General features: G+C 63.3%; 1 protein-coding gene across 1 annotated transcript in view; it reads right to left on the bottom strand.

The window, feature by feature from the left end:
• Window positions 1-3,564: 3,564 nt before the first annotated feature.
• LOC140110496 (nucleobindin-2-like) overlaps window positions 3,565-25,116 on the bottom strand; it is a gene marked incomplete at its 3' end in the record, with an annotated part of 30,791 nt that continues 9,239 nt past the window's right edge. Inside the window, exons 2-10 of the mRNA XM_072132234.1 lie at window positions 23,430-23,561; window positions 19,759-19,866; window positions 17,122-17,248; window positions 10,443-10,546; window positions 10,165-10,350; window positions 5,787-5,877; window positions 5,440-5,498; window positions 5,277-5,369; window positions 3,565-3,785 (exon numbers count right to left, since the gene is read on the bottom strand). Of these exons, the coding sequence (XP_071988335.1) occupies window positions 3,565-3,785; window positions 5,277-5,369; window positions 5,440-5,498; window positions 5,787-5,877; window positions 10,165-10,350; window positions 10,443-10,546; window positions 17,122-17,248; window positions 19,759-19,866; window positions 23,430-23,561 (1,121 nt within the window). The remainder of the gene's footprint in view (window positions 3,786-5,276; window positions 5,370-5,439; window positions 5,499-5,786; window positions 5,878-10,164; window positions 10,351-10,442; window positions 10,547-17,121; window positions 17,249-19,758; window positions 19,867-23,429; window positions 23,562-25,116) is intronic.

The following is a 25,116-nucleotide window of genomic DNA, read 5'->3' as shown; positions in this document are numbered from 1 at the left end:
CAGTGTGCGGCCCTGTAGCTTTCTATGGGCTCATGCGCACCACGGTCTCAGCGTCCAGTGTCCGGTCCTGTAGCTTTCTATGGGCTCATGCGCACCACGGTTGCAGCGTCCAGTGTACGGCCCTGTAGCTTTCTATGGGCTCATGCGCACCACAGTCTCAGCGTCCAGTGTACGGTCCTGTAGCTTTCTATGGGCTCATGCGGACCACGGTCTCAGCATCCATTGTACGGCCCTGTAGCTTTCTATGGGCTCATGCGCACCACGGTCTCAGCGTCCAGTGTACGGCCTTGTAGCTTTCTATGGGCTCATGCGCACCACGGTCTCAGTGTCCAGTGTACGGTCCTGTAGCTTTCCATGGGCTCATGCGCACCACGGTTGCAGCGTCCAGTGTACGGCCCTGTAGCTTTCTATGGGCTCATGCGCACCACAGTCTCAGCGTCCAGTGTGCGGCCCTGTAGCTTTCTATGGGCTCATGCGCACCACGGTTGCAGCGTCCAGTGTACGGCCCTGTAGCTTTCTATGGGCTCATGCGCACCACAGTCTCAGCGTCCAGTGTACGGTCCTGTAGCTTTCTATGGGCTCATGCGCACCACGGTCTCAGCGTCCATTGTACGGCCCTGTAGCTTTCTATGGGCTCATGCGCACCACGGTCTCAGCGTCCAGTGTACGGCCTTGTAGCTTTCTATGGGCTCATGCGCACCACGGTCTCAGTGTCCAGTGTCCGGTCGTGCAGCTTTCCATGGGCTCATGCGCACCACGGTCTCAGCGTCCATTGTACGGCCCTGTAGCTTTCTATGGGCTCATGCGCACCACGGTCTCAGCGTCCAGTGTACGGCCTTGTAGCTTTCTATGGGCTCATGCGCACCACGGTCTCAGTGTCCAGTGTACGGTCCTGTAGCTTTCCATGGGCTCATGCGCACCACGGTTGCAGCGTCCAGTGTACGGCCCTGTAGCTTTCTATGGGCTCATGCGCACCACAGTCTCAGCGTCCAGTGTGCGGCCCTGTAGCTTTCTATGGGCTCATGCGCACCACGGTTGCAGCGTCCAGTGTACGGCCCTGTAGCTTTCTATGGGCTCATGCGCACCACAGTCTCAGCGTCCAGTGTACGGTCCTGTAGCTTTCTATGGGCTCATGCGCACCACGGTCTCAGCGTCCATTGTACGGCCCTGTAGCTTTCTATGGGCTCATGCGCACCACGGTCTCAGCGTCCAGTGTACGGCCTTGTAGCTTTCTATGGGCTCATGCGCACCACGGTCTCAGTGTCCAGTGTCCGGTCCTGCAGCTTTCCATGGGCTCATGCGCACCACGGTCTCAGCGTCCAGTGTACGGCCCTGTAGCTTTCTATGGGCTCATGCGCACCACGGTTTCAGTGTCCAGTGTATGGTCCTGTAGCTTTCTATGGGCTCATGCGCACCACAGTCTCAGCGTCCAGTGTACGGTCCTTTAGCTTTCTATGGGCTCATGCGCACCACAGTCTCAGCGTCCAGTGTACGGTCCTTTAGCTTTCTATGGGCTCATGCGCACCACGGTCTCAGCGTCCAGTGTACGGCCCTGTAGCTTTCTATGGGTCCATGCGCACCACGGACTCAGTGTCCAGTGTCCGATCCTGCAGCTTTCCATGGGCTCATGCGCACCACGGTCTCAGCGTCCAGTGTACGGCCCTGTAGCTTTCTATGGGCTCATGCGCACCACGGTTTCAGCGTCCAGTGTGCGGTCTCGTAGCTTTCTATGGGCTCATGCGCACCACGGTCTCAGCGTCCAGTGTACGGTCCTGTAGCTTTCTATGGGCTCATGCGCACCACGGTTTCAGCGTCCAGTGTACATTCCTGTAGCTTTCTATGGGCTCATGCGCACCATGGTTTCAGTGTACGGTCCTGTAGCTTTCTATGGGCTCATGCGCACCACGGTTTCAGTGTCCAGTGTATGGTCCTGTAGCTTTCTATGGGCTCATGCGCACCACAGTCTCAGCGTCCAGTGTACGGTCCTTTAGCTTTCTATGGGCTCATGCGCACCACAGTCTCAGCGTCCAGTGTACGGTCCTTTAGCTTTCTATGGGCTCATGCTCACCACGGTCTCAGCGTCCAGTGTACGGCCCTGTAGCTTTCTATGGGCCCATGCGCACCACGGACTCAGTGTCCAGTGTCCGATCCTGCAGCTTTCCATGGGCTCATGCGCACCACGGTCTCAGCGTCCAGTGTACGGCCCTGTAGCTTTCTATGGGCTCATGCGCACCACGGTTTCAGCGTCCAGTGTGCGGTCTCGTAGCTTTCTATGGGCTCATGCGCACCACGGTCTCAGCGTCCAGTGTACGGTCCTGTAGCTTTCTATGGGCTCATGCGCACCACGGTTTCAGCGTCCAGTGTACATTCCTGTAGCTTTCTATGGGCTCATGCGCACCATGGTTTCAGTGTACGGTCCTGTAGCTTTCTATGGGCTCATGCGCACCACGGTTGCAGCGTCCATTGTACGGCCCTGTAGCTTTCTATGGGCTCATGCGCACCACGGTTTCAGCGTCCAGTGTCCGGTCCTGTAGCTTTCTATGGGCTCATGCGCACCACGGTCTCAGCGTCCAGTGTACGGTTCTGTAGCTTTCTATGGGCTCATGCGCACCACGGTCTCAGCGTCCAGTGTCCGGTCCTGTAGTTTTCTATGGGCTCATGCGCACCACGGTCTCAGTGTCCAGTGTCCGGTCCTGCAGCTTTCCATGGGCTCATGCGCACCACGGTCTCCGCGTCCAGTGTGCGGCCCTGTAGCTTTCTATGGGCTCATGCGCACCACGGTCTCAGCGTCCAGTATACGGTCTTGTAGCTTTCTATAGGCTCATGCGCACCATCGTCTCAGTGTCCAGTGTCCGGTCCTGTAGCTTTCTATGGGCTCATGCGCACCACGGTTTCAGCGTCCAGTGTACGGTCTCGTAGCTTTCTATGGGCTCATGCGCACCACGGTTTCAGCGTCCAGTGTATGGTCCTGTAGCTTTCTATGGGCTCATGCGCACCACGGTCTCAGTGTCCAGTGTGCGGCCCTGTAGCTTTCTATGGGCTCATGCGCACCACGGTTTCAGCGTCCAGTGTACGGTCCTGTAGCTTTCTATGGGCTCATGCGCACCACGGTCTCAGCGTCCAGTGTGCGGCCCTGTAGCTTTCTATGGGCTCATGCGCACCACGGTTTCAGTGTCCAGTGTACGGTCTCGTAGCTTTCTATGGGCTCATGCGCACCACGGTCTCAGTGTCCAATGTATGGTCCTGTAGCTTTCTATGGGCTCATGCGCACCACGGTTTCAGCGTCCAGTGTACGGTCCTGTAGCTTTCTATGGGCTCATGCGCACCACGGTCTCAGCGTCCAGTGTACGGTCCTGTAGCTTTCTATGGGCCCATGCGCACCACGGTCTCAGCGTCCAGTGTACGGCCCTGTAGCTTTCTATGGGCTCATGCGCACCACGGTCTCAGCGTCCAGTGTACGGTCCTGTAGCTTTCTATGGGCTCATGCGCATGGCTCAAGGTTTCCACGTGCGCCCCCGCCCCCCCCCCCGCCTGTGTGTCAGTCTTATATCACTGTCACAATACTTGGCAGCAAACAACAGTGCACAGCACATAAAGCTCCGGGAGGTTAGAGTGTCAGCTCCTGGGTACAGTTTGGGGTCAGTGGGGTCCATCCATTGCTGACTACACTGTGTGCGGGGGATGGGGGACGTTACCTCCCAGCCATCAGGCTCCAGGAACTCCCTCTTCTCTGTGGCTCGCAGGAACTCCTCCAGGTTTATCAGTCGATCCTTATCCACATCCACCTGCCGCAACACAGAAGAGATGCAACACATCCAGCAGCACATCGCACACGCTCAGTGCAAGGTACCCAGCAATGTCTCCTCCCACCAGACTCCCTCATCCTGGAGTCTACATGTACCCAGCAATGTCTCCTCCCACCAGACTCCTCACTCCCTCACCCTGGAGTCTATATGTACCCAGCAATGTCTCCTCCCACCAGACTCCCTCATCCTGGAGTCTACATGTACCCAGCAATGTCTCCTCCCACCAGACTCCCTCATCCTGGAGTCTATATGTACCCAGCAATGTCTCCTCCCACCAGACTCCCTCATCCTGGAGTCTACATGTACCCAGCAATGTCTCCTCCCACCAGACTCCTCACTCCCTCATCCTGGAGTCTATATGTACCCAGCAATGTCTCCTCCCACCAGACTCCTCACTCCCTCATCCTGGAGTCTATATGTACCCAGCAAGGTCTCCTCCCACCAGACTCCTCACTCCCTCATCCTGGAGTCTATATGTACCCAGCAAGGTCTCCTCCCACCAGACTCCCTCATCCTGGAGTCTATATGTACCCAGCAATGTCTCCTCCCACCAGACTCCTCACTCCCTCATCCTGGAGTCTATATGTACCCAGCAATGTCTCCTCCCACCAGACTCCTCACTCCCTCATCCTGGAATCTCTTTGTACCCAGCAATGTCTCCTCCCACCAGACTCCTCACTCCATCATCCTGGAGTCTACTTGTACCCAGCAATGTCTCCTCCCACCAGACTCCTCACTCCATCATCCTGGAGTCTACATGTACCCAACAATGTCTCCTCCCACCAGACTCCTCACTCCATCATCCTGGAGTCTACATGTACCCAGCAATGTCTCCTCCCACCAGACTCCCTCATCCTGGAGTCTATATGTACCCAGCAATGTCTCCTCCCACCAGACTCCCTCATCCTGGAGTATATATGTACTCAGCAAAGTCTCCTCCCAACAGACTCCCTCATCCTGGAGTATATATGTACTCAGCAAAGTCTCCTCCCACCAGACTCCTCACTCCCTCATCCTGGAGTCTATATGTACCCAGCAATGTCTCCTCCCACCAGACTCCTCACTCCCTCATCCTGGAATCTCTTTGTACCCAGCAATGTCTCCTCCCACCAGACTCCTCACTCCCTCATCCTGGAATCTCTTTGTACCCAGCAATGTCTCCTCCCACCAGACTCCTCACTCCATCATCCTGGAGTCTACATGTACCCAGCAATGTCTCCTCCCACCAGACTCCTCATTCCCTCATCCTGGAGTCTACATGTACCCAGCAATGTCTCCTCCCACCAGACTCCTCACTCCCTCATCCTGGAGTCTATATGTACCCAGCAATGTCTCCTCCCACCAGACTCCTCACTCCCTCATCCTGGAATCTCCTTGTACCCAGCAATGTCTCCTCCCACCAGACTCCTCACTCCCTCATCCTGGAGTCTATATGTACCCAGCAATGTCTCCTCCCACCAGACTCCTCACCTCATTCATCACATGTTCCCTCATCCGCAGTCGCTCCTCCTCCATCTCCACCATGTCGTCTTCCTCATTTTGGGGGTCATACGCTTTTGCCAGCTGCAATGAGGCAGAGAGAGGTCAGTGCAGCGTCCATGGGGGCTGCTGCGGCCGCTGCTCGTGTGATTACCTCTTTGGTGAAGAGCGCCTCCAGCTCCTGCTCATCCATGAAGCCGTCACTGTTGGTGTCTGTAAGGAGATGCACAAGGGGGTCAGACCCCGACCGCTGCATTGACCCTCCCTTCCTATACACAGACACGCTACAGCGCCCCCTACTGGAACTATGCCCACAACTATGAATAATGCAGTCATGTGACCGGGTCATGTGACTGCATACTGCAGGATTAGTCAGGTGATAAGTATCAGGACATTATATAAGTACCCCCTGCACTGTACTACAACCCCCAGCCTCCTTCCAGGCCCCCCACCAGAGCCCTGGGAAATGTCTTCCAGGTATAATAGACGCTCGTTACTTACCGTGCAGCTTGAAGAAAGTCTTGGGGTCAAAATCTGATGCGTCCAGGCCGTCCGTCTCCTCCCAGACCTCCTTCAGCTGATCCTTGCTGCCCTTGGAAGGTGATAATTACTATTACAGTGGGGCACAGAAACAGGCTGCGGGGCTACTGTATACAGGGAGGGCAGGCTGCGGGGCTACTGTATACAGGGGGGCGGCTGCGGGGCTACTGTATACAGGGGGGCAGGCTGCGGGGCTACTGTATAAAGGGGGGAGGCTGCGGGACTACTGTATACATGGGGGAGGGAGGCTGCGGGGCTACTGTATACAGGGGGGGGGGAGGCTGCGGGGCTACTGTATACAGGGAGGGGGAGGCTGCGGGGCTACTGTATACAGGGGGGAGGGAGGCTGCGGGGCTACTGTATACAGGGAGGGCAGGCTGCGGGGCTACTGTATACAGGGGGGCGGCTGCGGGGCTACTGTATACAGGGGGGCAGGCTGCGGGGCTACTGTATAAAGGGGGGAGGCTGCGGGACTACTGTATACATGGAGGAGGGAGGCTGCGGGGCTACTGTATACAGGGGGGGGGGAGGCTGCGGGGCTACTGTATACAGGGAGGGGGAGGCTGCGGGGCTACTGTATACAGGGGGGAGGGAGGCTGCGGGGCTACTGTATACAGGGGGGAGGGAGGCTGCGGGGCTACTGTATACAGGGAGGGCAGGCTGCGGGGCTACTGTATACAGGGGGGCGGCTGCGGGGCTACTGTATACAGGGGGAGAGGCTGCGGGACTACTGTATACAGGGGGGAGGGAGGCTGCGGGGCTACTGTATACAGGGAGGGGGAGGCTGCGGGACTACTGTATACAGGGGGGGAGGCTGCGGGGCTACTGTATACAGGGGGGGGAGGCTGCGGGGCTACTGTATACAGGGGGGCGGCTGCGGGGCTACTGTATACAGGGGGGCAGGCTGCGGGGCTACTGTATACAGGGGGGGAGGCTGCGGGACTACTGTATACAGGGGGGAGGGAGGCTGCGGGGCTACTGTATACAGGGGGGAGGGAGGCTGCGGGGCTACTGTATACAGGGGGGAGGGAGGCTGCGGGGCTACTGTATACAGGGGGGAGGGAGGCTGCGGGGCTACTGTATACAGGGGGGAGGGAGGCTGCGGGGCTACTGTATACAGGGGGGAGGGAGGCTGCGGGGCTACTGTATACAGGGGGGGAGGGAGGCTGCGGGGCTACTGTATACAGGGAGGGCAGGCTGCGGGACTACTGTATACATGGGGGAGGGAGGCTGCGGGGCTACTGTATACAGGGGGGGAGGCTGCGGGACTACTGTATACAGGGGGGGGGAGGCTGCGGGACTACTGTATACAGGGGGGAGGGAGGCTGCGGGGCTACTGTATACAGGGAGGGGGAGGCTGCGGGACTACTGTATACAGGGGGGGAGGGAGGCTGCGGGGCTACTGTATACAGGGAGGGGGAGGCTGCAGGACTACTGTATACAGGGGGGAGAGAGGCTGCGGGGCTACTGTATACAGGGGGGGAGGGAGGCTGCGGGGCTACTGTATACAGGGAGGGGGAGGCTGCGGGACTACTGTATACAGGGGGGAGGGAGGCTGCGGGGCTACTGTATACAGGGAGGGGGAGGCTGCGGGGCTACTGTATACAGGGGGGAGGGAGGCTGCGGGGCTACTGTATACAGGGGGGAGGGAGGCTGCGGGGCTACTGTATACAGGGGGGAGGGAGGCTGCGGGGCTACTGTATACAGGGGACGGGGAGGCTGCGGGGCTACTGTATACAGGGGGAGGGAGGCTGCGGGGCTACTGTATACAGGGAGGGGGAGGCTGCGGGACTACTGTATACAGGGGGGGGAGGCTGCGGGGCTACTGTATACAGGGGGGGGGGAGGCTGCGGGGCTACTGTATACAGGGGGGGGGAGGCTGCGGGGCTACTGTATACAGGGAGGGGGAGGCTGCGGGGCTACTGTATACAGGGAGGGCAGGCTGCGGGGCTACTGTATACAGGGAGGGGGAGGCTGCGGGGCTACTGTATACAGGGAGGGCAGGCTGCGGGGCTACTGTATACAGGGAGGGCAGGCTGCGGGGCTACTGTATACAGGGAGGGCAGGCTGCGGGGCTACTGTATACAGGGAGGGGGAGGCTGCGGGGCTACTGTATACAGGGAGGGCAGGCTGCGGGGCTACTGCATACATGGGGGCGGGCTGCGGGGCTACTGCATACAGGGGGGCGGGCTGCGGGGCTACTGCATACAGGGGGGCGGGCTGCTGGGCTACTGCATACAGGGGGGAAGGCTGCTGGGCTACTGCATACAGGGGGGCGGGCTGCGGGGCTACTGCATACAGGGGGGCGGGCTGCGGGGCTACTGCATACAGGGGGGCAGGCTGCTGTGTACAGAGGGGGAGGCTGCTGTGTACAGGGGGGGAGGCTGCTGTGTACAGTGGGGGGAGGCTGCTGTGTACAGGGGGGCAGGCTGCTGTGTACAGTGGGGGGAGGCTGCTGTGTACAGGGGGGGCTGCTGTGTACACGGGGGGAGGCTGCTGTGTACAGGGGGGGGGGCTGCTGTGTACAGGGGGGGGGCTGCTGTGTACGGGGGGGGAGGCTGCTGTGTACAGGGGGGGGAGGCTGCTGTGTACAGGGGGGGAGGCTGCTGTGTACAGGGGGGGGAGGCTGCTGTGTACAGGGGGGGGGGAGGCTGCTGTGTACAGGGGGGGGGAGGCTGCTGTGTACAGGGGGGGAGGCTGCTGTGTACACGGGGGGAGGCTGCTGTGTACAGGGGGGGGGGGCTGCTGTGTACGGGGGGGAGGCTGCTGTGTACAGGGGGGGGAGGCTGCTGTGTACAGGGGGGGGAGGCTGCTGTGTACAGGGGGGGGCTGCTGTGTACAGGGGGGGGGCTGCTGTGTACAGGGGGGGGCTGCTGTGTACAGGGGGGGGCTGCTGTGTACAGGGGGGGGGCTGCTGTGTACAGGGGGGGAGGCTGCTGTGTACAGGAGGGGGGGCTGCTGTGTACAGGGGGGGGGGCTGCTGTGTACAGGGGGGGGCTGCTGTGTACAGGGGGGGAGGCTGCTGTGTACAGGGGGGAGGCTGCTGTGTACAGGGGGGGGGGGCTGCTGTGTACAGGGGGGGGGGCTGCTGTGTACAGGGGGGGGCTGCTGTGTACAGGGGGGGGGCTGCTGTGTACAGGGGGGAGGCTGCTGTGTACAGGGGGGAGGCTGCTGTGTACAGGGGGGGGAGGCTGCTGTGTACAGGGGGGGGAGGCTGCTGTGTACAGGGGGGGGAGGCTGCTGTGTACAGGGGGGGGAGGCTGCTGTGTACAGGGGGGGAGGCTGCTGTGTACACGGGGGAGGCTGCTGTGTACACGGGGGGAGGCTGCTGTGTACACGGGGGGAGGCTGCTGTGTACACGGGGGGAGGCTGCTGTGTACACGGGGGGAGGCTGCTGTGTACAGGGGGGGGGCTGCTGTGTACAGGGGGGGGGAGGCTGCTGTGTACAGGGGGGGGGGCTGCTGTGTACAGGGGGGGGGCTGCTGTGTACAGGGGGGGGGCTGCTGTGTACAGGGGGGAGGCTGCTGTGTACACGGGGGGAGGCTGCTGTGTACACGGGGGGAGGCTGCTGTGTACAGGGGGGGGCTGCTGTGTACAGGGGGGGGCTGCTGTGTACAGGGGGGGGGCTGCTGTGTACGGGGGGGGGGGCTGCTGTGTACAGGGGGGAGGCTGCTGTGTACACGGGGGGGCTGCTGTGTACAGGGGGGGGGCTGCTGTGTACAGGGGGGGGAGGCTGCTGTGTACAGGGGGGGGGGCTGCTGTGTACAGGGGGGGGAGGCTGCTGTGTACAGGGGGGGGAGGCTGCTGTGTACAGGGGGGGGAGGCTGCTGTGTACAGGGGGGGGAGGCTGCTGTGTACAGGGGGGGGAGGCTGCTGTGTACAGGGGGGGAGGCTGCTGCGTACAGGGGGGGAGGCTGCTGTGTACAGGGGGGGAGGCTGCTGTGTACAGGGGGGGAGGCTGCGTTGTACAGGGGGGGAGGCTGCTGTGTACAGGGGGGGGAGGCTGCTGTGTACAGGGGGGGAGGCTGCTGTGTACAGGGGGGGAGGCTGCTGTGTACAGGGGGGGAGGCTGCTGTATACAGAGGGGGAGGCTGCTGTGTACAGGGGGGGGGGGCTGCTGTGTACAGGGGGGGGGGAGGCTGCTGTGTACAGGGGGGGAGGCTGCTGTGTACCTGGGGGGAGGCTGCTGTGTACAGAAGGGGAGGCTGCTGTATACAGAAGGGGAGGCTGCTGTATACAGAAGGGGAGGCTGCTGTATACCGGGGGGAGGCTGCTGTATACAGGGAGTGCATGGTGACAGTGGCGCCCCTGCAGTGGACCCTCCTCTCCTGGCACTCACGGGGTGGTTGATCTTGGGGTGCTCCTTGTGCTTCCTCTTCATCTCCTGGTACTTGGCCTCCTCCTGTTTTTGGGCCTCCTCGTCTAGACTCTTCAGGTGCTCGCGCCTCTCGTGTTCCTTCATCATCTCGTAACGCTTGAACTCATCGTGCCGCTTTTTGTCGTAATTCTCCAAGTCCTTTGTAGCCTGAAAACAACAAAACGCAGCGAAGGGCGAGACCCCCCATCATTACACGGCTCCGGGGGGAAGCCTGAGGGCAGGAGGGGGTATCCGCTCACCGCTTTGATAAGCAGGTCCAAGTCTTGGGGTTCAAACGAGTCGGGGTTCATGTGATTGAGGTGATTGAACTGCTGGAGGAGCGCATGGCGATCGAGGTGGACACCTGCAGAACAGACACCGGCATCAGAGAGAGGGGGTGACCAAGAGCCCCCCACAATCACCTCCCCAGGACATGGGGGGCAGGGGGGTCCTACCACCACCTCCCCAGGACATGGGGGGCAGGGGGGTCCTACCACCACCTCCCCAGGACATGAAAGGGCAGGGGGGTCCTACCACCACCTCCCCAGGACATGGGGGGCAGGGGGGTCCTACCACCACCTCTCCAGGACATGAGGGGCAGGGGGGTCCTAATACCACCTCCCCAGGACATGGGGGGCAGGGGGGTCCTACCACCACCTCCCCAGGACATGAGGGGTAGGGGGGTCCTACCACCACCTCCCCAGGACATGAGGGGTAGGGGGGTCCTACCACCACCTCCCCAGGACATGAGGGGCAGGGGGGGGTCCTACCACCACCTCCCCAGGACATGAGGGGCAGGGGGGGGTCCTACCACCACCTCCCCAGGACATGAGAGGCAGGGGGATCCTACCACCACCTCCCCAGGACATGAGGGGCAGGGGGGTCCTACCACCACCTCCCCAGGACATGAGGGGCAGGGGGATCCTACCACCACCTCCCCAGGACATGAGGGGCAGGGGGGTCCTACCACCACCTCCCCAGGACATCAGGGGCAGGGAGGTCCTACCAACACCTCTCCAGGACATGAGGGGCAGGAGGTCCTACCACCACCTCCCCCGGACATGAGGGGCAGGGGGGTCCTACCACCACCTCCCCAGGACATGAGGGGCAGGGGGGTCCTACCACCACCTCCCCAGGACATTAGGGGTTAGGGGGGGTCCTACCACCACCTCCCCAGGACATGAGGGGCAGGGGAGGGTCCTACCACCACCTCCCCAGGACATGAGGGGCAGGGGGGTCCTACCACCACCTCCCCAGGACATGAGGGGTAGGGGGTCCTACCACCACCTCCCCAGGACATGAGGGGCAGGGGGGTCCTACCACCACCTCCCCAGGACATGAAGGGCAGGGGGTCCTACCACCACCTCCCCAGGACATGAGGGGCAGGGGATCCTACCACCACCTCCCCAGGACATGAGGGGCAGGGGGGTCCTACCACCACCTCCCCAGGACATGAGGGGCAGGGGGGGTCCTACCACCACCTCCCCAGGACATGAGGGGCATGGGATCCTACCACCACCTCCCCAGGACATGAGGGGCAGGAGGTCCTACCACCACCTTCCCAGGACATGAGGGGCAGGGGGGTCCTACCACCACCTCCCCAGGACATGAGGGGCAGGGGGGTCCTACCACCACCTCCCCAGGACATTAGGGGCAGGGGGTCCTACCACCACCTCCCCAGGACATGAGGGGCAGGGGGGTCCTACCACCACCTCTCCAGGACATGAGGGGCAAGGGGGTCCTACCACCACATCCCCAGGACATGAGGGGCAGGGGAGGGTCCTACCACCACCTCCCCAGGACATGAGGGGCAGGGGAGGGTCCTACCACCACCTCCCCAGGACATGAGGGGCAGGGGAGGGTCCTACCACCACCTCCCCAGGACATGAGGGGCAGGGGAGGGTCCTACCACCACCTCCCCAGGACATGAGGGGCAGGGGGGGGTCCTACCACCACCTCCCCAGGACATGAGGGGCAGGGGGGTCCTACCACCACCTCCCCAGGACATGAGGGGCAGGGGGATCCTACCACCACCTCCCCAGGACATGAGGGGCAGGGGGGTCCTACCACCACCTCCCCAGGACATCAGGGGCAGGGAGGTCCTACCAACACCTCTCCAGGACATGAGGGGCAGGAGGTCCTACCACCACCTCCCCCGGACATGAGGGGCAGGGGGGTCCTACCACCACCTCCCCAGGACATGAGGGGCAGGGGGGTCCTACCACCACCTCCCCAGGACATTAGGGGTTAGGGGGGGTCCTACCACCACCTCCCCAGGACATGAGGGGCAGGGGAGGGTCCTACCACCACCTCCCCAGGACATGAGGGGCAGGGGGGTCCTACCACCACCTCCCCAGGACATGAGGGGCAGGGGGTCCTACCACCACCTCCCCAGGACATGAGGGGCAGGGGGGTCCTACCACCACCTCCCCAGGACATGAAGGGCAGGGGATCCTACCACCACCTCCCCAGGACATGAGGGGCAGGGGGGTCCTACCACCACCTCCCCAGGACATGAGGGGCAGGGGGGTCCTACCACCACCTCCCCAGGACATGAGGGGCAGGGGGGGTCCTACCACCACCTCCCCAGGACATGAGGAGCATGGGATCCTACCACCACCTCCCCAGGACATGAGGGGCAGGAGGTCCTACCACCACCTCCCAGGACATGAGGGGCAGGGGGGTCCTACCACCACCTCCCCAGGACATGAGGGGCAGGGGGGTCCTACCACCACCTCCCCAGGACATGAGGGGCAGGGGGGTCCTACCACCACCTCTCCAGGACATGAGGGGCAGGGGGGTCCTACCACCACCTCCCCAGGACATGAGGGGCAGGGGGGTCCTACCACCACCTCCCCAGGACATGAGGGGCAGGGGGGTCCTACCACCACCTCCCCAGGACATTAGGGGTTAGGGGGGGTCCTACCACCACCTCCCCAGGACATGAGGGGCAGGGGAGGGTCCTACCACCACCTCCCCAGGACATGAGGGGCAGGGGGGTCCTACCACCACCTCCCCAGGACATGAGGGGCAGGGGGTCCTACCACCACCTCCCCAGGACATGAGGGGCAGGGGGGTCCTACCACCACCTCCCCAGGACATGAAGGGCAGGGGATCCTACCACCACCTCCCCAGGACATGAGGGGCAGGGGGGTCCTACCACCACCTCCCCAGGACATGAGGGGCAGGGGGGTCCTACCACCACCTCCCCAGGACATGAGGGGCAGGGGGGGTCCTACCACCACCTCCCCAGGACATGAGGAGCATGGGATCCTACCACCACCTCCCCAGGACATGAGGGGCAGGAGGTCCTACCACCACCTCCCCAGGACATGAGGGGCAGGGGGGTCCTACCACCACCTCCCCAGGACATGAGGGGCAGGGGGGTCCTACCACCACCTCCCCAGGACATTAGGGGCAGGGGGTCCTACCACCACCTCCCCAGGACATGAGGGGCAGGGGGGTCCTACCACCACCTCTCCAGGACATGAGGGGCAGGGGGGTCCTACCACCACCTCCCCAGGACATGAGGGGCAGGGGGGTCCTACCACCACCTCCCCAGGACATGAGGGGCAGGGGGGGTCCTACCACCACCTCCCCAGGACATGAGGGGCATGGGATCCTACCACCACCTCCCCAGGACATGAGGGGCAGGAGGTCCTACCACCACCTCCCCAGGACATGAGGGGCAGGGGGGTCCTACCACCACCTCCCCAGGACATGAGGGGCAGGGGGGTCCTACCACCACCTCTCCAGGACATGAGGGGCAGGGGGGTCCTACCACCACCTCCCCAGGACATGAGGGGCAGGGGAGGGTCCTACCACCACCTCCCCAGGACATGAGGGGCAGGGGAGGGTCCTACCACCACCTCCCCAGGACATGAGGGGCAGGGGAGGGTCCTACCACCACCTCCCCAGGACATGAGGGGCAGGGGATTCCTACCACCACCTCCCCAGGACATGAGGGGCATGGGGGTCCTACCACCACCTCCCCAGGACATGAGGGGCAGGGGGGGTCCTAATACCACCTCCCCAGGACATGAGGGGCAGGGGATCCTACCACCACCTCCCCAGGACATGAGGGGCAGGGGGGGTCCTACCACCACCTCCCCAGGACATGAGGGGCAGGGGGGGTCCTACCACCACCTCCCCAGGACATGAGGGGCATGGGATCCTACCACCACCTCCCCAGGACATGAGGGGCAGGGGGGTCCTACCACCACCTCCCCAGGACATGAGGGGCAGGGGGGTCCTACCACCACCTCCCCAGGACATGAGGGGCAGGGGGGTCCTACCACCACCTCCCCAGGACATTAGGGGCAGGGGGTCCTACCACCACCTCCCCAGGACATCAGGGACAGGAGGTCCTACCACCACCTCCCCAGGACATGAGGGGCAGGGGAGGGTCCTACCACCACCTCCCCAGGACATGAGGGGCAGGGGATTCCTACCACCACCTCCCCAAGACATGAGGGGCATGGGGGTCCTACCACCACCTCCCCAGGACATGAGGGGCAGGGGGGTCCTACCACCACCTCCCCAGGACATGAGGGGCAGGGGATTCCTACCACCACCTCCCCAGGACATGAGGGGCAGGGGATTCCTACCACCACCTCCCCAGGACATGAGGGGCAGGGGGGTCCTACCACCACCTCCCCAGGACATGAGGGGCAGGGGGGTCCTACCACCACCTCCCCAGGACATGAGGGGCAGGGGATCCTACCACCACCTCCCCAGGACATGAGGAGCAGGGGGATCCTACCACCACCTCCCCAGGACATGAGGGGCAGGGGATTCCTACCACCACCTCCCCAGGACATGAGGGGCATGGGGATCCTACCACCACCTCCCCAGGACATGAGGAGCAGGGGGATCCTACCACCACCTCCCCAGGACATGAGGGGCAGGGGATTCCTACCACCACCTCCCCAGGACATGAGGGGCATGGGGGTCCTACCACCACCTCCCCAGGACATGAGGGGCAGGGGGGTCCTACCACCACCTCCCCAGGACATGAGGGGCAGGGGATTCCTACCACCACCTCCCCAGGACATTAGGGGTTAGGGGGGGTCCTACCACCACCTCCCCGGGACATGAGGGGCAGGGGATTCCTACCACCACCTCCCCAGGACATGAGGGGCATGGGGGTCCTACCACCACCTCCCCAGGACATGAGGGGCAGGACATGAGGGGCAGGGGGGTCCTACCACCACCTCCCCAGGACATTAGGGGTTAGGGGGGGGTCCTACCACCACCTCCCCAGGACATTAGGGGTTAGGGGGGGTCCTACCACCACCTCCCCAGGACATTAGGGGTTAGGGGGGGTCCTACCACCACCTCCCCGGGACATGAGGGGCAGGGGAGGGTCCTACCACCACCTCCCCAGGACATGAAAGGGCAGGGGGGTCCTACCACCACCTCCCCAGGACATGAAAGGGCAGGGGGGTCCTACCACCACCTCCCCAGGACATGAGGGGCAGCAGGGTCCTACCACCACCTCCCAAGGACATGAGGGGCAGGGGGTCCTACCACCACCTCCCCAGGACATGAGGGGCAGGGGGGTCCTACCACCCCCTTCGGCAGGACATGAGGGGCAGGGGGGTTCTACCACCACCTCCCCAGGACATTAGGGGTTAGGGGGGGTCCTACCACCACCTCCCCAGGACATTAGGGGTTAGGGGGGGTCCTACCACCACCTCCCCGGGACATGAGGGGCAGGGGAGGGTCCTACCACCACCTCCCCAGGACATGAAAGGGCAGGGGGGTCCTACCACCACCTCCCCAGGACATGAAAGGGCAGGGGGGTCCTACCACCACCTCCCCAGGACATGAGGGGCAGGGGATTCCTACCACCACCTCCCCAGGACATGAGGGGCAGCAGGGTCCTACCACCACCTCCCCAGGACATGAGGGGCAGGGGGTCCTACCACCACCTCCCCAGGACATGAGGGGCAGGGGGGTCCTACCACCACCTCCCCAGGACATGAGGGGCAGGGGGGTCCTACCACCACCTCCCCAGGACATGAGGGGCAGGGGGGTCCTACCACCACCTCCCCAGGACATCAGGGGCAGGAGGTCCTACCACCACCTCCCCAGGACATGAGGGGCAGGGGGGGTCCTACCACCACCTCCACAGGACATTAGGGGCAGGGGGTCCTACCACCACCTCCCCAGGACATGAGGGGCAGGGGGGTCCTACCACCACCTCCCCAGGACATCAGGGGCAGGAGGTCCTACCACCACCTCCCCAGGACATTAGGGGCAGGAGGGGTCCTACCACCACCTCCCCAGGACATGAGGGGCAGGGGGGCCCTACCACCACCTCCCCAGGACATGAGGGGCAGGGGAGGGTCCTACCACCACCTCCCCAGGACATCAGGGGCAGGAGGTCCTACCATCACCTCCCCAGGACATGAGGGGCAGGGGGGTCCTACCACCACCTCCCCAGGACATCAGGGGCAGGAGGTCCTACCACCACCTCCCCAGGACATCAGGGGCAGGAGGTCCTACCATCACCTCCCCAGGACATGAGGGGCAGGGGGGTCCTACCACCACCTCCCCAGGACATGAGGGGTAGGGGGGTCCTACCACCACCTCCCCAGGACATTAGGGGCAGGGGGTCCTACCACCACCTCCCCAGGACATCAGGGGCAGGAGGTCCTACCACCACCTCCCCAGGACATGAGGGGCAGGAGGTCCTACCACCACCTCCCCAGGACATGAGGAGCAGGGGGATCCTACCACCACCTCCCCAGGACATGAGGGGCAGGGGGGTCCTACCACCACCTCCCCAGGACATGAGGGGCAGGGGGGTCCTACCACCACCTCCCCAGGACATGAGGGTCAGGGGGGTCCTACCACCACCTCCTCAGGACATGAGGGTCAGGGGGGGTCCTACCACCACCTCCCCAGGACATGAGGGGGCTGTGGTGGTCTCACCGTCCTGAGCGCTGAGCTTGGCCTTGATCAGCATGCGCAGCCGCGCCACCTCCTGCCTCTTCAGCTCGTCCAGACGACTCCGGATGTGATGTCCGACCAGGTCCAGCTCCTTACTGATCCTCCCGCTCTGCAAGACGCCATCAGTATGAGAGGCGGCCCCTCCCAGGAGCCCCAGAAGTATGAGAGGCGGCCCCTCCCAGGAGCCCCAGAAGTATGAGAGAGGCGGCCCCTCCCGGGAGCCCCATCAGTATAAGAGAGGCAGCCCCTTCCGGGAGCCCCAGAAGTATGAGAGAGGCGGCCCCTCCCGGGAGCCCCATCAGTATAAGAGAGGCAGCCCCTTCCGGGAGCCCCAGAAGTATGAGAGAGGCGGCCCCTTCCGGGAGCCCCAGAAGTATGAGAGAGGCGGCCCCTTCCGGGAGCCCCAGAAGTATGAGAGAGGCGGCCCCTCCCAGGAACCCCAGAAGTATGAGAGAGGCGGCCCCTCCCAGGAACCCCAGAAGTATGAGAGAGGCGGCCCCTTCCGGGAGCCCCAGAAGTATGAGAGAGGTGGCCCCTCCCAGGAGCCCCAGAAGTATGAGAGGCGGCCCCTCCCAGGAGCCCCAGAAGTATGAGAGAGGTGGCCCCTCCCAGGAGCCCCAGAAGTATGAGAGAGGCAGCCCCTCCCAGGAACCCCATCAGTAAGAGAGGCGGCCCCTCCCAGGAGCCCCAGAAGTATGAGAGAGGCGGCCCCTCCCAGGAACCCCATCAGTAAGAGAGGCGGCCCCTCCCAGGAACCCCATCAGTAAGAGAGGCGGCCCCTCCCAAGAGCCCCAGAAGTATGAGAGAGGCGGCCCCTCCCAGGAGCTCCAGAAGTATGAGAGAGGCGACCCCTCCCAGGAGCCCCAGAAGTATGAGAGAGGAGGCCCCTCCCAGGAGCCCCAGAAGTATGAGAGAGGCGGCCCCTCCCAGGAACCCCATCAGTAAGAGAGGCGGCCCCTCCCAGGAGCCCCAGAAGTATGAGAGAGGCGGCCCCTCCCAGGAGCCCCAGAAGTATGAGAGAGGCGGCCCCTCCCAGGAACCCCATCAGTAAGAGAGGCGGCCCCTCCCAGGAACCCCATCAGTAAGAGAGGCGGCCCCTCCCAGGAGCCCCAGAAGTATGAGAGAGGCGGCCCCTCCCAGGAGCCCCAGAAGTATGAGAGAGGCGGCCCCTCCCAGGAGCCCCAGAAGTATGAGAGAGGCGGCCCCTCCCAGGAGCCCCAGAAGTATGGGAGGCGGCCCCTCCCAGGAACCCCATCAGTAAGAGAGGCGGCCCCTCCCAGGAACCCCATCAGTAAGAGAGGCGGCCCCTCCCAGGAACCCCATCAGTAAGAGAGGCGGCCCCTCCCAGGAGCCCCAGAAGTATGAGAGAGGCGGCCCGTCCCAGGAGCCCCAGAAGTATGAGAGAGGCGGCCCGTCCCAGGAGCCCCAGAAGTATGAGAGAGGCGGCCCGTCCCAGGAGCCCCAGAAGTATGAGAGAGGCGGCCCCTCCCAGGAGCCCCAGAAGTATGAGAGAGGCGGCCCCTCCCAGGAACCCCAGAAGTATGAGAGAGGCGGCCCCTCCCAGGAACCCCATCAGTAAGAGAGGCGGCCCCTCCCAGGAACCCCAGAAGTATGAGAGAGGTGGCCCCTCCCAGGAGCCCCAGAAGTATGAGAGAGGCGGCCCCTCCCAGGAACCCCATCAGTAAGAGAGGCGGCCCCTCCCAGGAACCCCATCAGTAAGAGAGGCGGCCCCTCCCAGGAACCCCATCAGTAAGAGAGGCGGCCCCTCCCAGGAGCCCCAGAAGTATGAGAGAGGCGGCCCGTCCCAGGAGCCCCAGAAGTATGAGAGAGGCGGCCCGTCCCAGGAGCCCCAGAAGTATGAGAGAGGCGGCCCGTCCCAGGAGCCCCAGAAGTATGAGAGAGGCGGCCCCTCCCAGGAGCCCCAGAAGTATGAGAGAGGCTGCCCCTCCCAGGAACCCCAGAAGTATGAGAGAGGCGGCCCCTCCCAGGAGCCCCAGAAGTATGAGAGAGGCTGCCCCTCCCAGGAGCCCCAGAAGTATGAGAGAGGCGGCCCCTCCCAGGAGCCCCAGAAGTATGAGAGAGGCGGCCCCTCCCAGGAGCCCCAGAAGTATGAGAGGCGGCCCCTCCCAGGAGCCCCAGAAGTATGAGAGAGGTGGCACCTCCCAGGAGCCCCAGAAGTATGAGAGGCGGCCCCTCCCAGGAGCCCCAGAAGTATGAGAGAGGCGGCCCCTCCCAGGAACCCCATCAGTAAGAGAGGCGGCCCCTCCCAGGAGCCCCAGAAGTATGAGAGAGGCGGCCCCTCCCAGGAGCCCCAGAAGTATGAGAGGCGGCCCCTCCCAGGAGCCCCAGAAGTATGAGAGGCGGCCCCTCCCAGGAGCCCCAGAAGTATGAGAGGCGGCCCCTCCCAGGAGCCCCAGAAGTATGAGAGAGGCGGCCCCTCCCAGGAACCCCATCAGTAAGAGAGGCGGCCCCTCCCAGGAGCCCCAGAAGTATGAGAGAGGCGGCCCCTCCCAGGAGCCCCAGAAGTATGAGAGAGGCGGCCCCTCCCAGGAGCCCCAGAAGTATGAGAGAGGCGGCCCCTCCCAGGAGCCCCAGAAGTATGTGCCCCCCATCCCTCACCTTGATGTCCTCCATGTCTGCGGCCTGGATCTTCTCCCGGAAATGCTGGTCCGTCTCCAGGACCTCCACCACCTCCCGCAGGTACCGGTCATAGTAGAGTCCTGTGTCCTGTCACAAGAGACCCGTCACCGACAGCTGGAGGGACCCCAGAGCCCCTGAAGACCCCCCAGCATGGACACCGCCCCCCCAGCATTAATACTGCCCTCAGACCCCGTCAAGCATGGAAAGCACCTCCCGCACTCACCTCCACATGCACCTACCAAGAGCCCCCCAGCACGTGGACCACCATCCAATATATAGCAGCAGCTGGGCTCACCTTCCTCTAATCACCTCCCCCAGGACTTAATACTCACCACGTGCCCCCACCCTGAGCCCCACAGTGCTGACACCCAATACTCCTGGCCAGGTGCACCCTGAGCCCCACAGTGCTGACACCCAATACTCCTGGCCAGGTGCACCCTGAGCCCCACAGTGCTGACACCCAATACTCATCACCAGGTGCACCCTGAGCCCCACAGTGCTGACACCCAATACTCCTCGCCAGGTGCACCCTGAGCCCCACAGTGCTGACACCCAATACTCCTGGCCAGGTGCGCCCTGAGCCCCACAGTGCTGACACCCAATACTCCTCGCCAGGTGCACCCTGAGCCCCACAGTGCTGACACCCAATACTCCTCACCAGGTGCACCCTGAGCCCCACAGTGCTGACACCCAATACTCATCACCAGGTGCACCCTAAACCCCACAGTGCTGACACCCAATACTCCTGGCCAGGTGCACCCTGAGCCCCACAGTGCTGACACCCAATACTCCTCGCCAGGTGCACCCTGAGCCCCACAGTGCTGACACCCAATACTCCTGGCCAGGTGCACCCTGAGCCCCACAGTGCTGACACCCAATACTCCTCGCCAGGTGCACCCTGAGCCCCACAGTGCTGACACCCAATACTCCTCGCCAGGTGCACCCTGAGCCCCACAGTGCTGACACCCAATACTCCTCGCCCGGTGCACCCTGAGCCCCACAGTGCTGACACCCAATACTCCTCGCCAGGTGCACCCTGAGCCCCACAGTGCTGACACCCAATACTCCTCGCCAGGTGCACCCTGAGCCCTACAGTGCTGACACCCAATACTCCTCGCCAGGTGCACCCTGAGCCCCACAGTGCTGACACCCAATACTCCTGGCCAGGTGCACCCTGAGCCCCACAGTGCTGACACCCAATACTCCTGGCCAGGTGCACCCTGAGCCCCACAGTGCTGACACCCAATACTCCTGGCCAGGTGCACCCTGAGCCCCACAGTGCTGACACCCAATACTCCTCGCCAGGTGCACCCTGAGCCCCACAGTGCTGACACCCAATACTCCTCGCCAGGTGCACCCTGAGCCCCACAGTGCTGACACCCAATACTCCTCGCCAGGTGCACCCTGAGCCCCACAGTGCTGACACCCAATACTCCTCGCCAGGTGCACCCTGAGCCCCACAGTGCTGACACCCAATACTCCTCGCCAGGTGCACCCTGAGAGCCACAGTGCTGACACCCAATACTCCTCGCCAGGTGCATCCTGAGCCCCACAGTGCTGACACCCAATACTCCTGGCCAGGTGCACCCTGAGCCCCACAGTGCTGACACCCAATACTCCTCTCCAGGTGCACCCTGAGCCCCACAGTGCTGACACCCAATACTCATCACCAGGTGCACCCTGAGCCCCACAGTGCTGACACCCAATACTCCTGGCCAGGTGCACCCTGAGCCCCACAGTGCTGACACCCAATACTCCTCGCCAGGTGCATCCTGAGCCCCACAGTGCTGACACCCAATACTCCTCGCCAGGTGCACCCTGAGCCCCACAGTGCTGACACCCAATACTCCTCGCCAGGTGCACCCTGAGCCCCACAGTGCTGACACCCAATACTCCTCGCCAGGTGCACCCTGAGCCCCACAGTGCTGACACCCAATACTCCTGGCCAGGTGCACCCTGAGCCCCACAGTGCTGACACCCAATACTCATCACCAGGTGCACCCTGAGCCCCACAGTGCTAACACCCAATACTCCTCGCCAGGTGCACCCTGAGCCCCACAGTGCTGACACCCAATACTCCTCGCCAGGTGCACCCTGAGCCCCACAGTGCTGACACCCAATACTCCTCGCCAGGTGCACCCTGAGCCACACAGTGCTGACACCCAATACTCCTGGCCAGGTGCACCCTGAGCCCCACAGTGCTGACACCCAATACTCATCACCAGGTGCACCCTGAGCCCCACAGTGCTAACACCCAATACTCCTGGCCAGGTGCACCCTGAGCCCCACAGTGCTGACACCCAATACTCCTCGCCAGGTGCACCCTGAGCCCCACAGTGCTGACACCCAATACTCCTCGCCAGGTGCACCCTGAGCCCCACAGTGCTGACACCCAATACTCCTCACCAGGTGCACCCTGAGCCCCACAGTGCTGACACCCAATACTCCTGGCCAGGTGCACCCTGAGCCCCACAGTGCTGACACCCAATACTCCTCGCCAGGTGCACCCTGAGCCCCACAGTGCTGACACCCAATACTCCTGGCCAGGTGCACCCTGAGCCCCACAGTGCTGACACCCAATACTCCTCGCCAGGTGCACCCTGAGCCCCACAGTGCTGACACCCAATACTCATCACCAGGTGCACCCTGAGCCCCACAGTGCTGACACCCAATACTCCTCGCCAGGTGCACCCTGAGCCCCACAGTGCTGACACCCAATACTCCTGGCCAGGTGCACCCTGAGCCCCACAGTGCTGACACCCAATACTCCTCGCCAGGTGCACCCTGAGCCCCACAGTGCTGACACCCAATACTCCTGGCCAGGTGCACCCTGAGCCCCACAGTGCTGACACCCAATACTCCTCGCCAGGTGCACCCTGAGCCCCACAGTGCTGACACCCAATACTCCTCGCCAGGTGCACCCTGAGCCCCACAGTGCTGACACCCAATACTCCTGGCCAGGTGCACCCTGAGCCCCACAGTGCTGACACCCAATACTCCTGGCCAGGTGCACCCTGAGCCCCACAGTGCTGACACCCAATACTCCTGGCCAGGTGCACCCTGAGCCCCACAGTGCTGACACCCAATACTCCTGGCCAGGTGCACCCTGAGCCCCACAGTGCTGACACCCAATACTCCTCGCCAGGTGCACCCTGAGCCCCACAGTGCTGACACCCAATACTCCTCGCCAGGTGCACCCTGAGCCCCACAGTGCTGACACCCAATACTCCTCGCCAGGTGCACCCTGAGCCCCACAGTGCTGACACCCAATACTCCTGGCCAGGTGCACCCTGAGCCACACAGTGCTGACACCCAATACTCCTGGCCAGGTGCACCCTGAGCCCCACAGTGCTGACACCCAATACTCCTGGCCAGGTGCACCCTGAGCCCCACAGTGCTGACACCCAATACTCATCACCAGGTGCACCCTGAGCCCCACAGTGCTGACACCCAATACTCCTCGCCAGGTGCACCCTGAGCCCCACAGTGCTGACACCCAATACTCATCACCAGGTGCACCCTGAGCCCCACAGTGCTGACACCCAATACTCCTCGCCAGGTGCACCCTGAGCCCCACAGTGCTGACACCCAATACTCCTCGCCAGGTGCACCCTGAGCCCCCAGCCTGGAGCGACACCCCCTGTACTCACCGAGGGTCCCGGCTTCTGCCCCTCCTCAGTCGTCTTGGTCTTGTCTGTGTCGATGGGCACCGCGCCCGCTGGCATCAGGGAGAAGATCAGCAGGAAGATGGCGGCAGACGGGCACCGGCACCACCATAGTGTCTGCAGGGAGAGCACCGCACATTACACTACACCCCGGGGCGAGATGGCGGGGCAACGGATATTACACCCGGGGGCAAGATGGCGGCCAACTGACATTACACTGCACCCGGGGCATGTGATGTGATATTACACTACACCCTGGGGTGATGTCTCCTCCTCCCCCCGGGTGATGTCTCCTGTCTCCTCCTCCTCCTCCCAGATGATGTCTCCTGTCTCCTCCTCCTCCCAGATGATGTCTCCTGTCTCCTCCTCCTCCCCCCGGGTGATGTCTCCTGTCTCCTGTCTCCTCCTCCTCCCCCCGGGTGATGTCTCCTGTCTCCTCCTCCTCCTCCTCCTCCTCCCAGATGATGTCTCCTGTCTCCTCCTCCTCCTCCCAGATGATGTCTCCTGTCTCCTCCTCCTCCCCCCGGGTGATGTCTCCTCCTCCCCCCGGGTGATGTCTCCTCCTCCCCCCGGGTGATGTCTGCTCCTCCCCCCGGGTGATGTCTCCTCCTCCCCCCGGGTGATGTCTGCTCCTCCCCCCGGGTGATGTCTCCTCCTCCCCCCGGGTGATGTCTCCTCCTCCCCCCGGGTGATGTCTCCTCCTCCCCCCGGGTGATGTCTCCTCCTCCCCCCGGGTGATGTCTCCTCCTCCCCCCGGGTGATGTCTCCTCCTCCCCCTGGGTGATGTCTCCTCCTCCCCCCGGGTGATGTCTCCTGTCTCCTCCTCCTCCCCCCGGGTGATGTCTCCTGTCTCCTCCTCCCCCCAGGTGATGTCTCCTGTCTCCTCCTCCTCCCCCTAGGTGATGTCTCCTCCTCCCCCCGGGTGATGTCTCCTCCTCCCCCCGGGTGTTGTCTCCTCCTCCCCCCGGGTGTTGTCTCCTCCTCCCCCCGGGTGTTGTCTCCTCCTCCCCCCGGGTGATGTCTCCTGTCTCCTCCTCCTCCCCCCGGGTGATGTCTCCTGTCTCCTCATCCTCCCCCAGGGTGATGTCTCCTGTCTCCTCCTCCCCCCGGGTGATGTCTCCTCCTCCTCCTCCCCCCGGGTGATGTCTCCTGTCTCCTCCTCCTCCTCCTCCCCCCGGGTGATGTCTCCTGTCTCCTCCTCCTCCTCCCCCCGGATTATGTCTCCTCCTCCCCACGGGTGATGTCTCCTGTCTCCTCCTCCTCCCCCCGGGTGATGTCTCCTCCTCCTCCTCCCCCGGGTGATGTCTCCTCCTCCTCCTCCCCCGGGTGATGTCTCCTCCTCCTCCTCCCCCGGGTGATGTCTCCTCCTCCTCCTCCCCCGGGTGATGTCTCCTCCTCTCCCCGGGTGTTGTTTCCTCTCTCATCCTCCCCCCAGGTGATGTCTCCTCCTCCCCCCGGGTGATGTCTCCTCCACCTCCTCCCCCCGGGTGATGTCTCCTGTCTCCTCCTCCCCCAGGGTGATGTCTCCTCCTGCCCCCGGGTGATGTCTCCTCCTCCCCCTGGGTGATGTCTCCTGTCTCCTCCTCCCCCTGGGTGATGTCTCCTCCTCCTCCCCCCGGGGGATGTCTCCTGTCTCCTCCTCCTCCCCCCGGGTGATGTCTCCTTTCTCCTC

This window comes from Engystomops pustulosus, unplaced genomic scaffold (genome assembly GCF_040894005.1).
Source record: "Engystomops pustulosus unplaced genomic scaffold, aEngPut4.maternal MAT_SCAFFOLD_289, whole genome shotgun sequence".
NCBI classification, from domain to species: Eukaryota; Metazoa; Chordata; class Amphibia; order Anura; family Leptodactylidae; genus Engystomops; species Engystomops pustulosus.
This window is presented reverse-complemented; position numbering and strand designations above follow the sequence as displayed.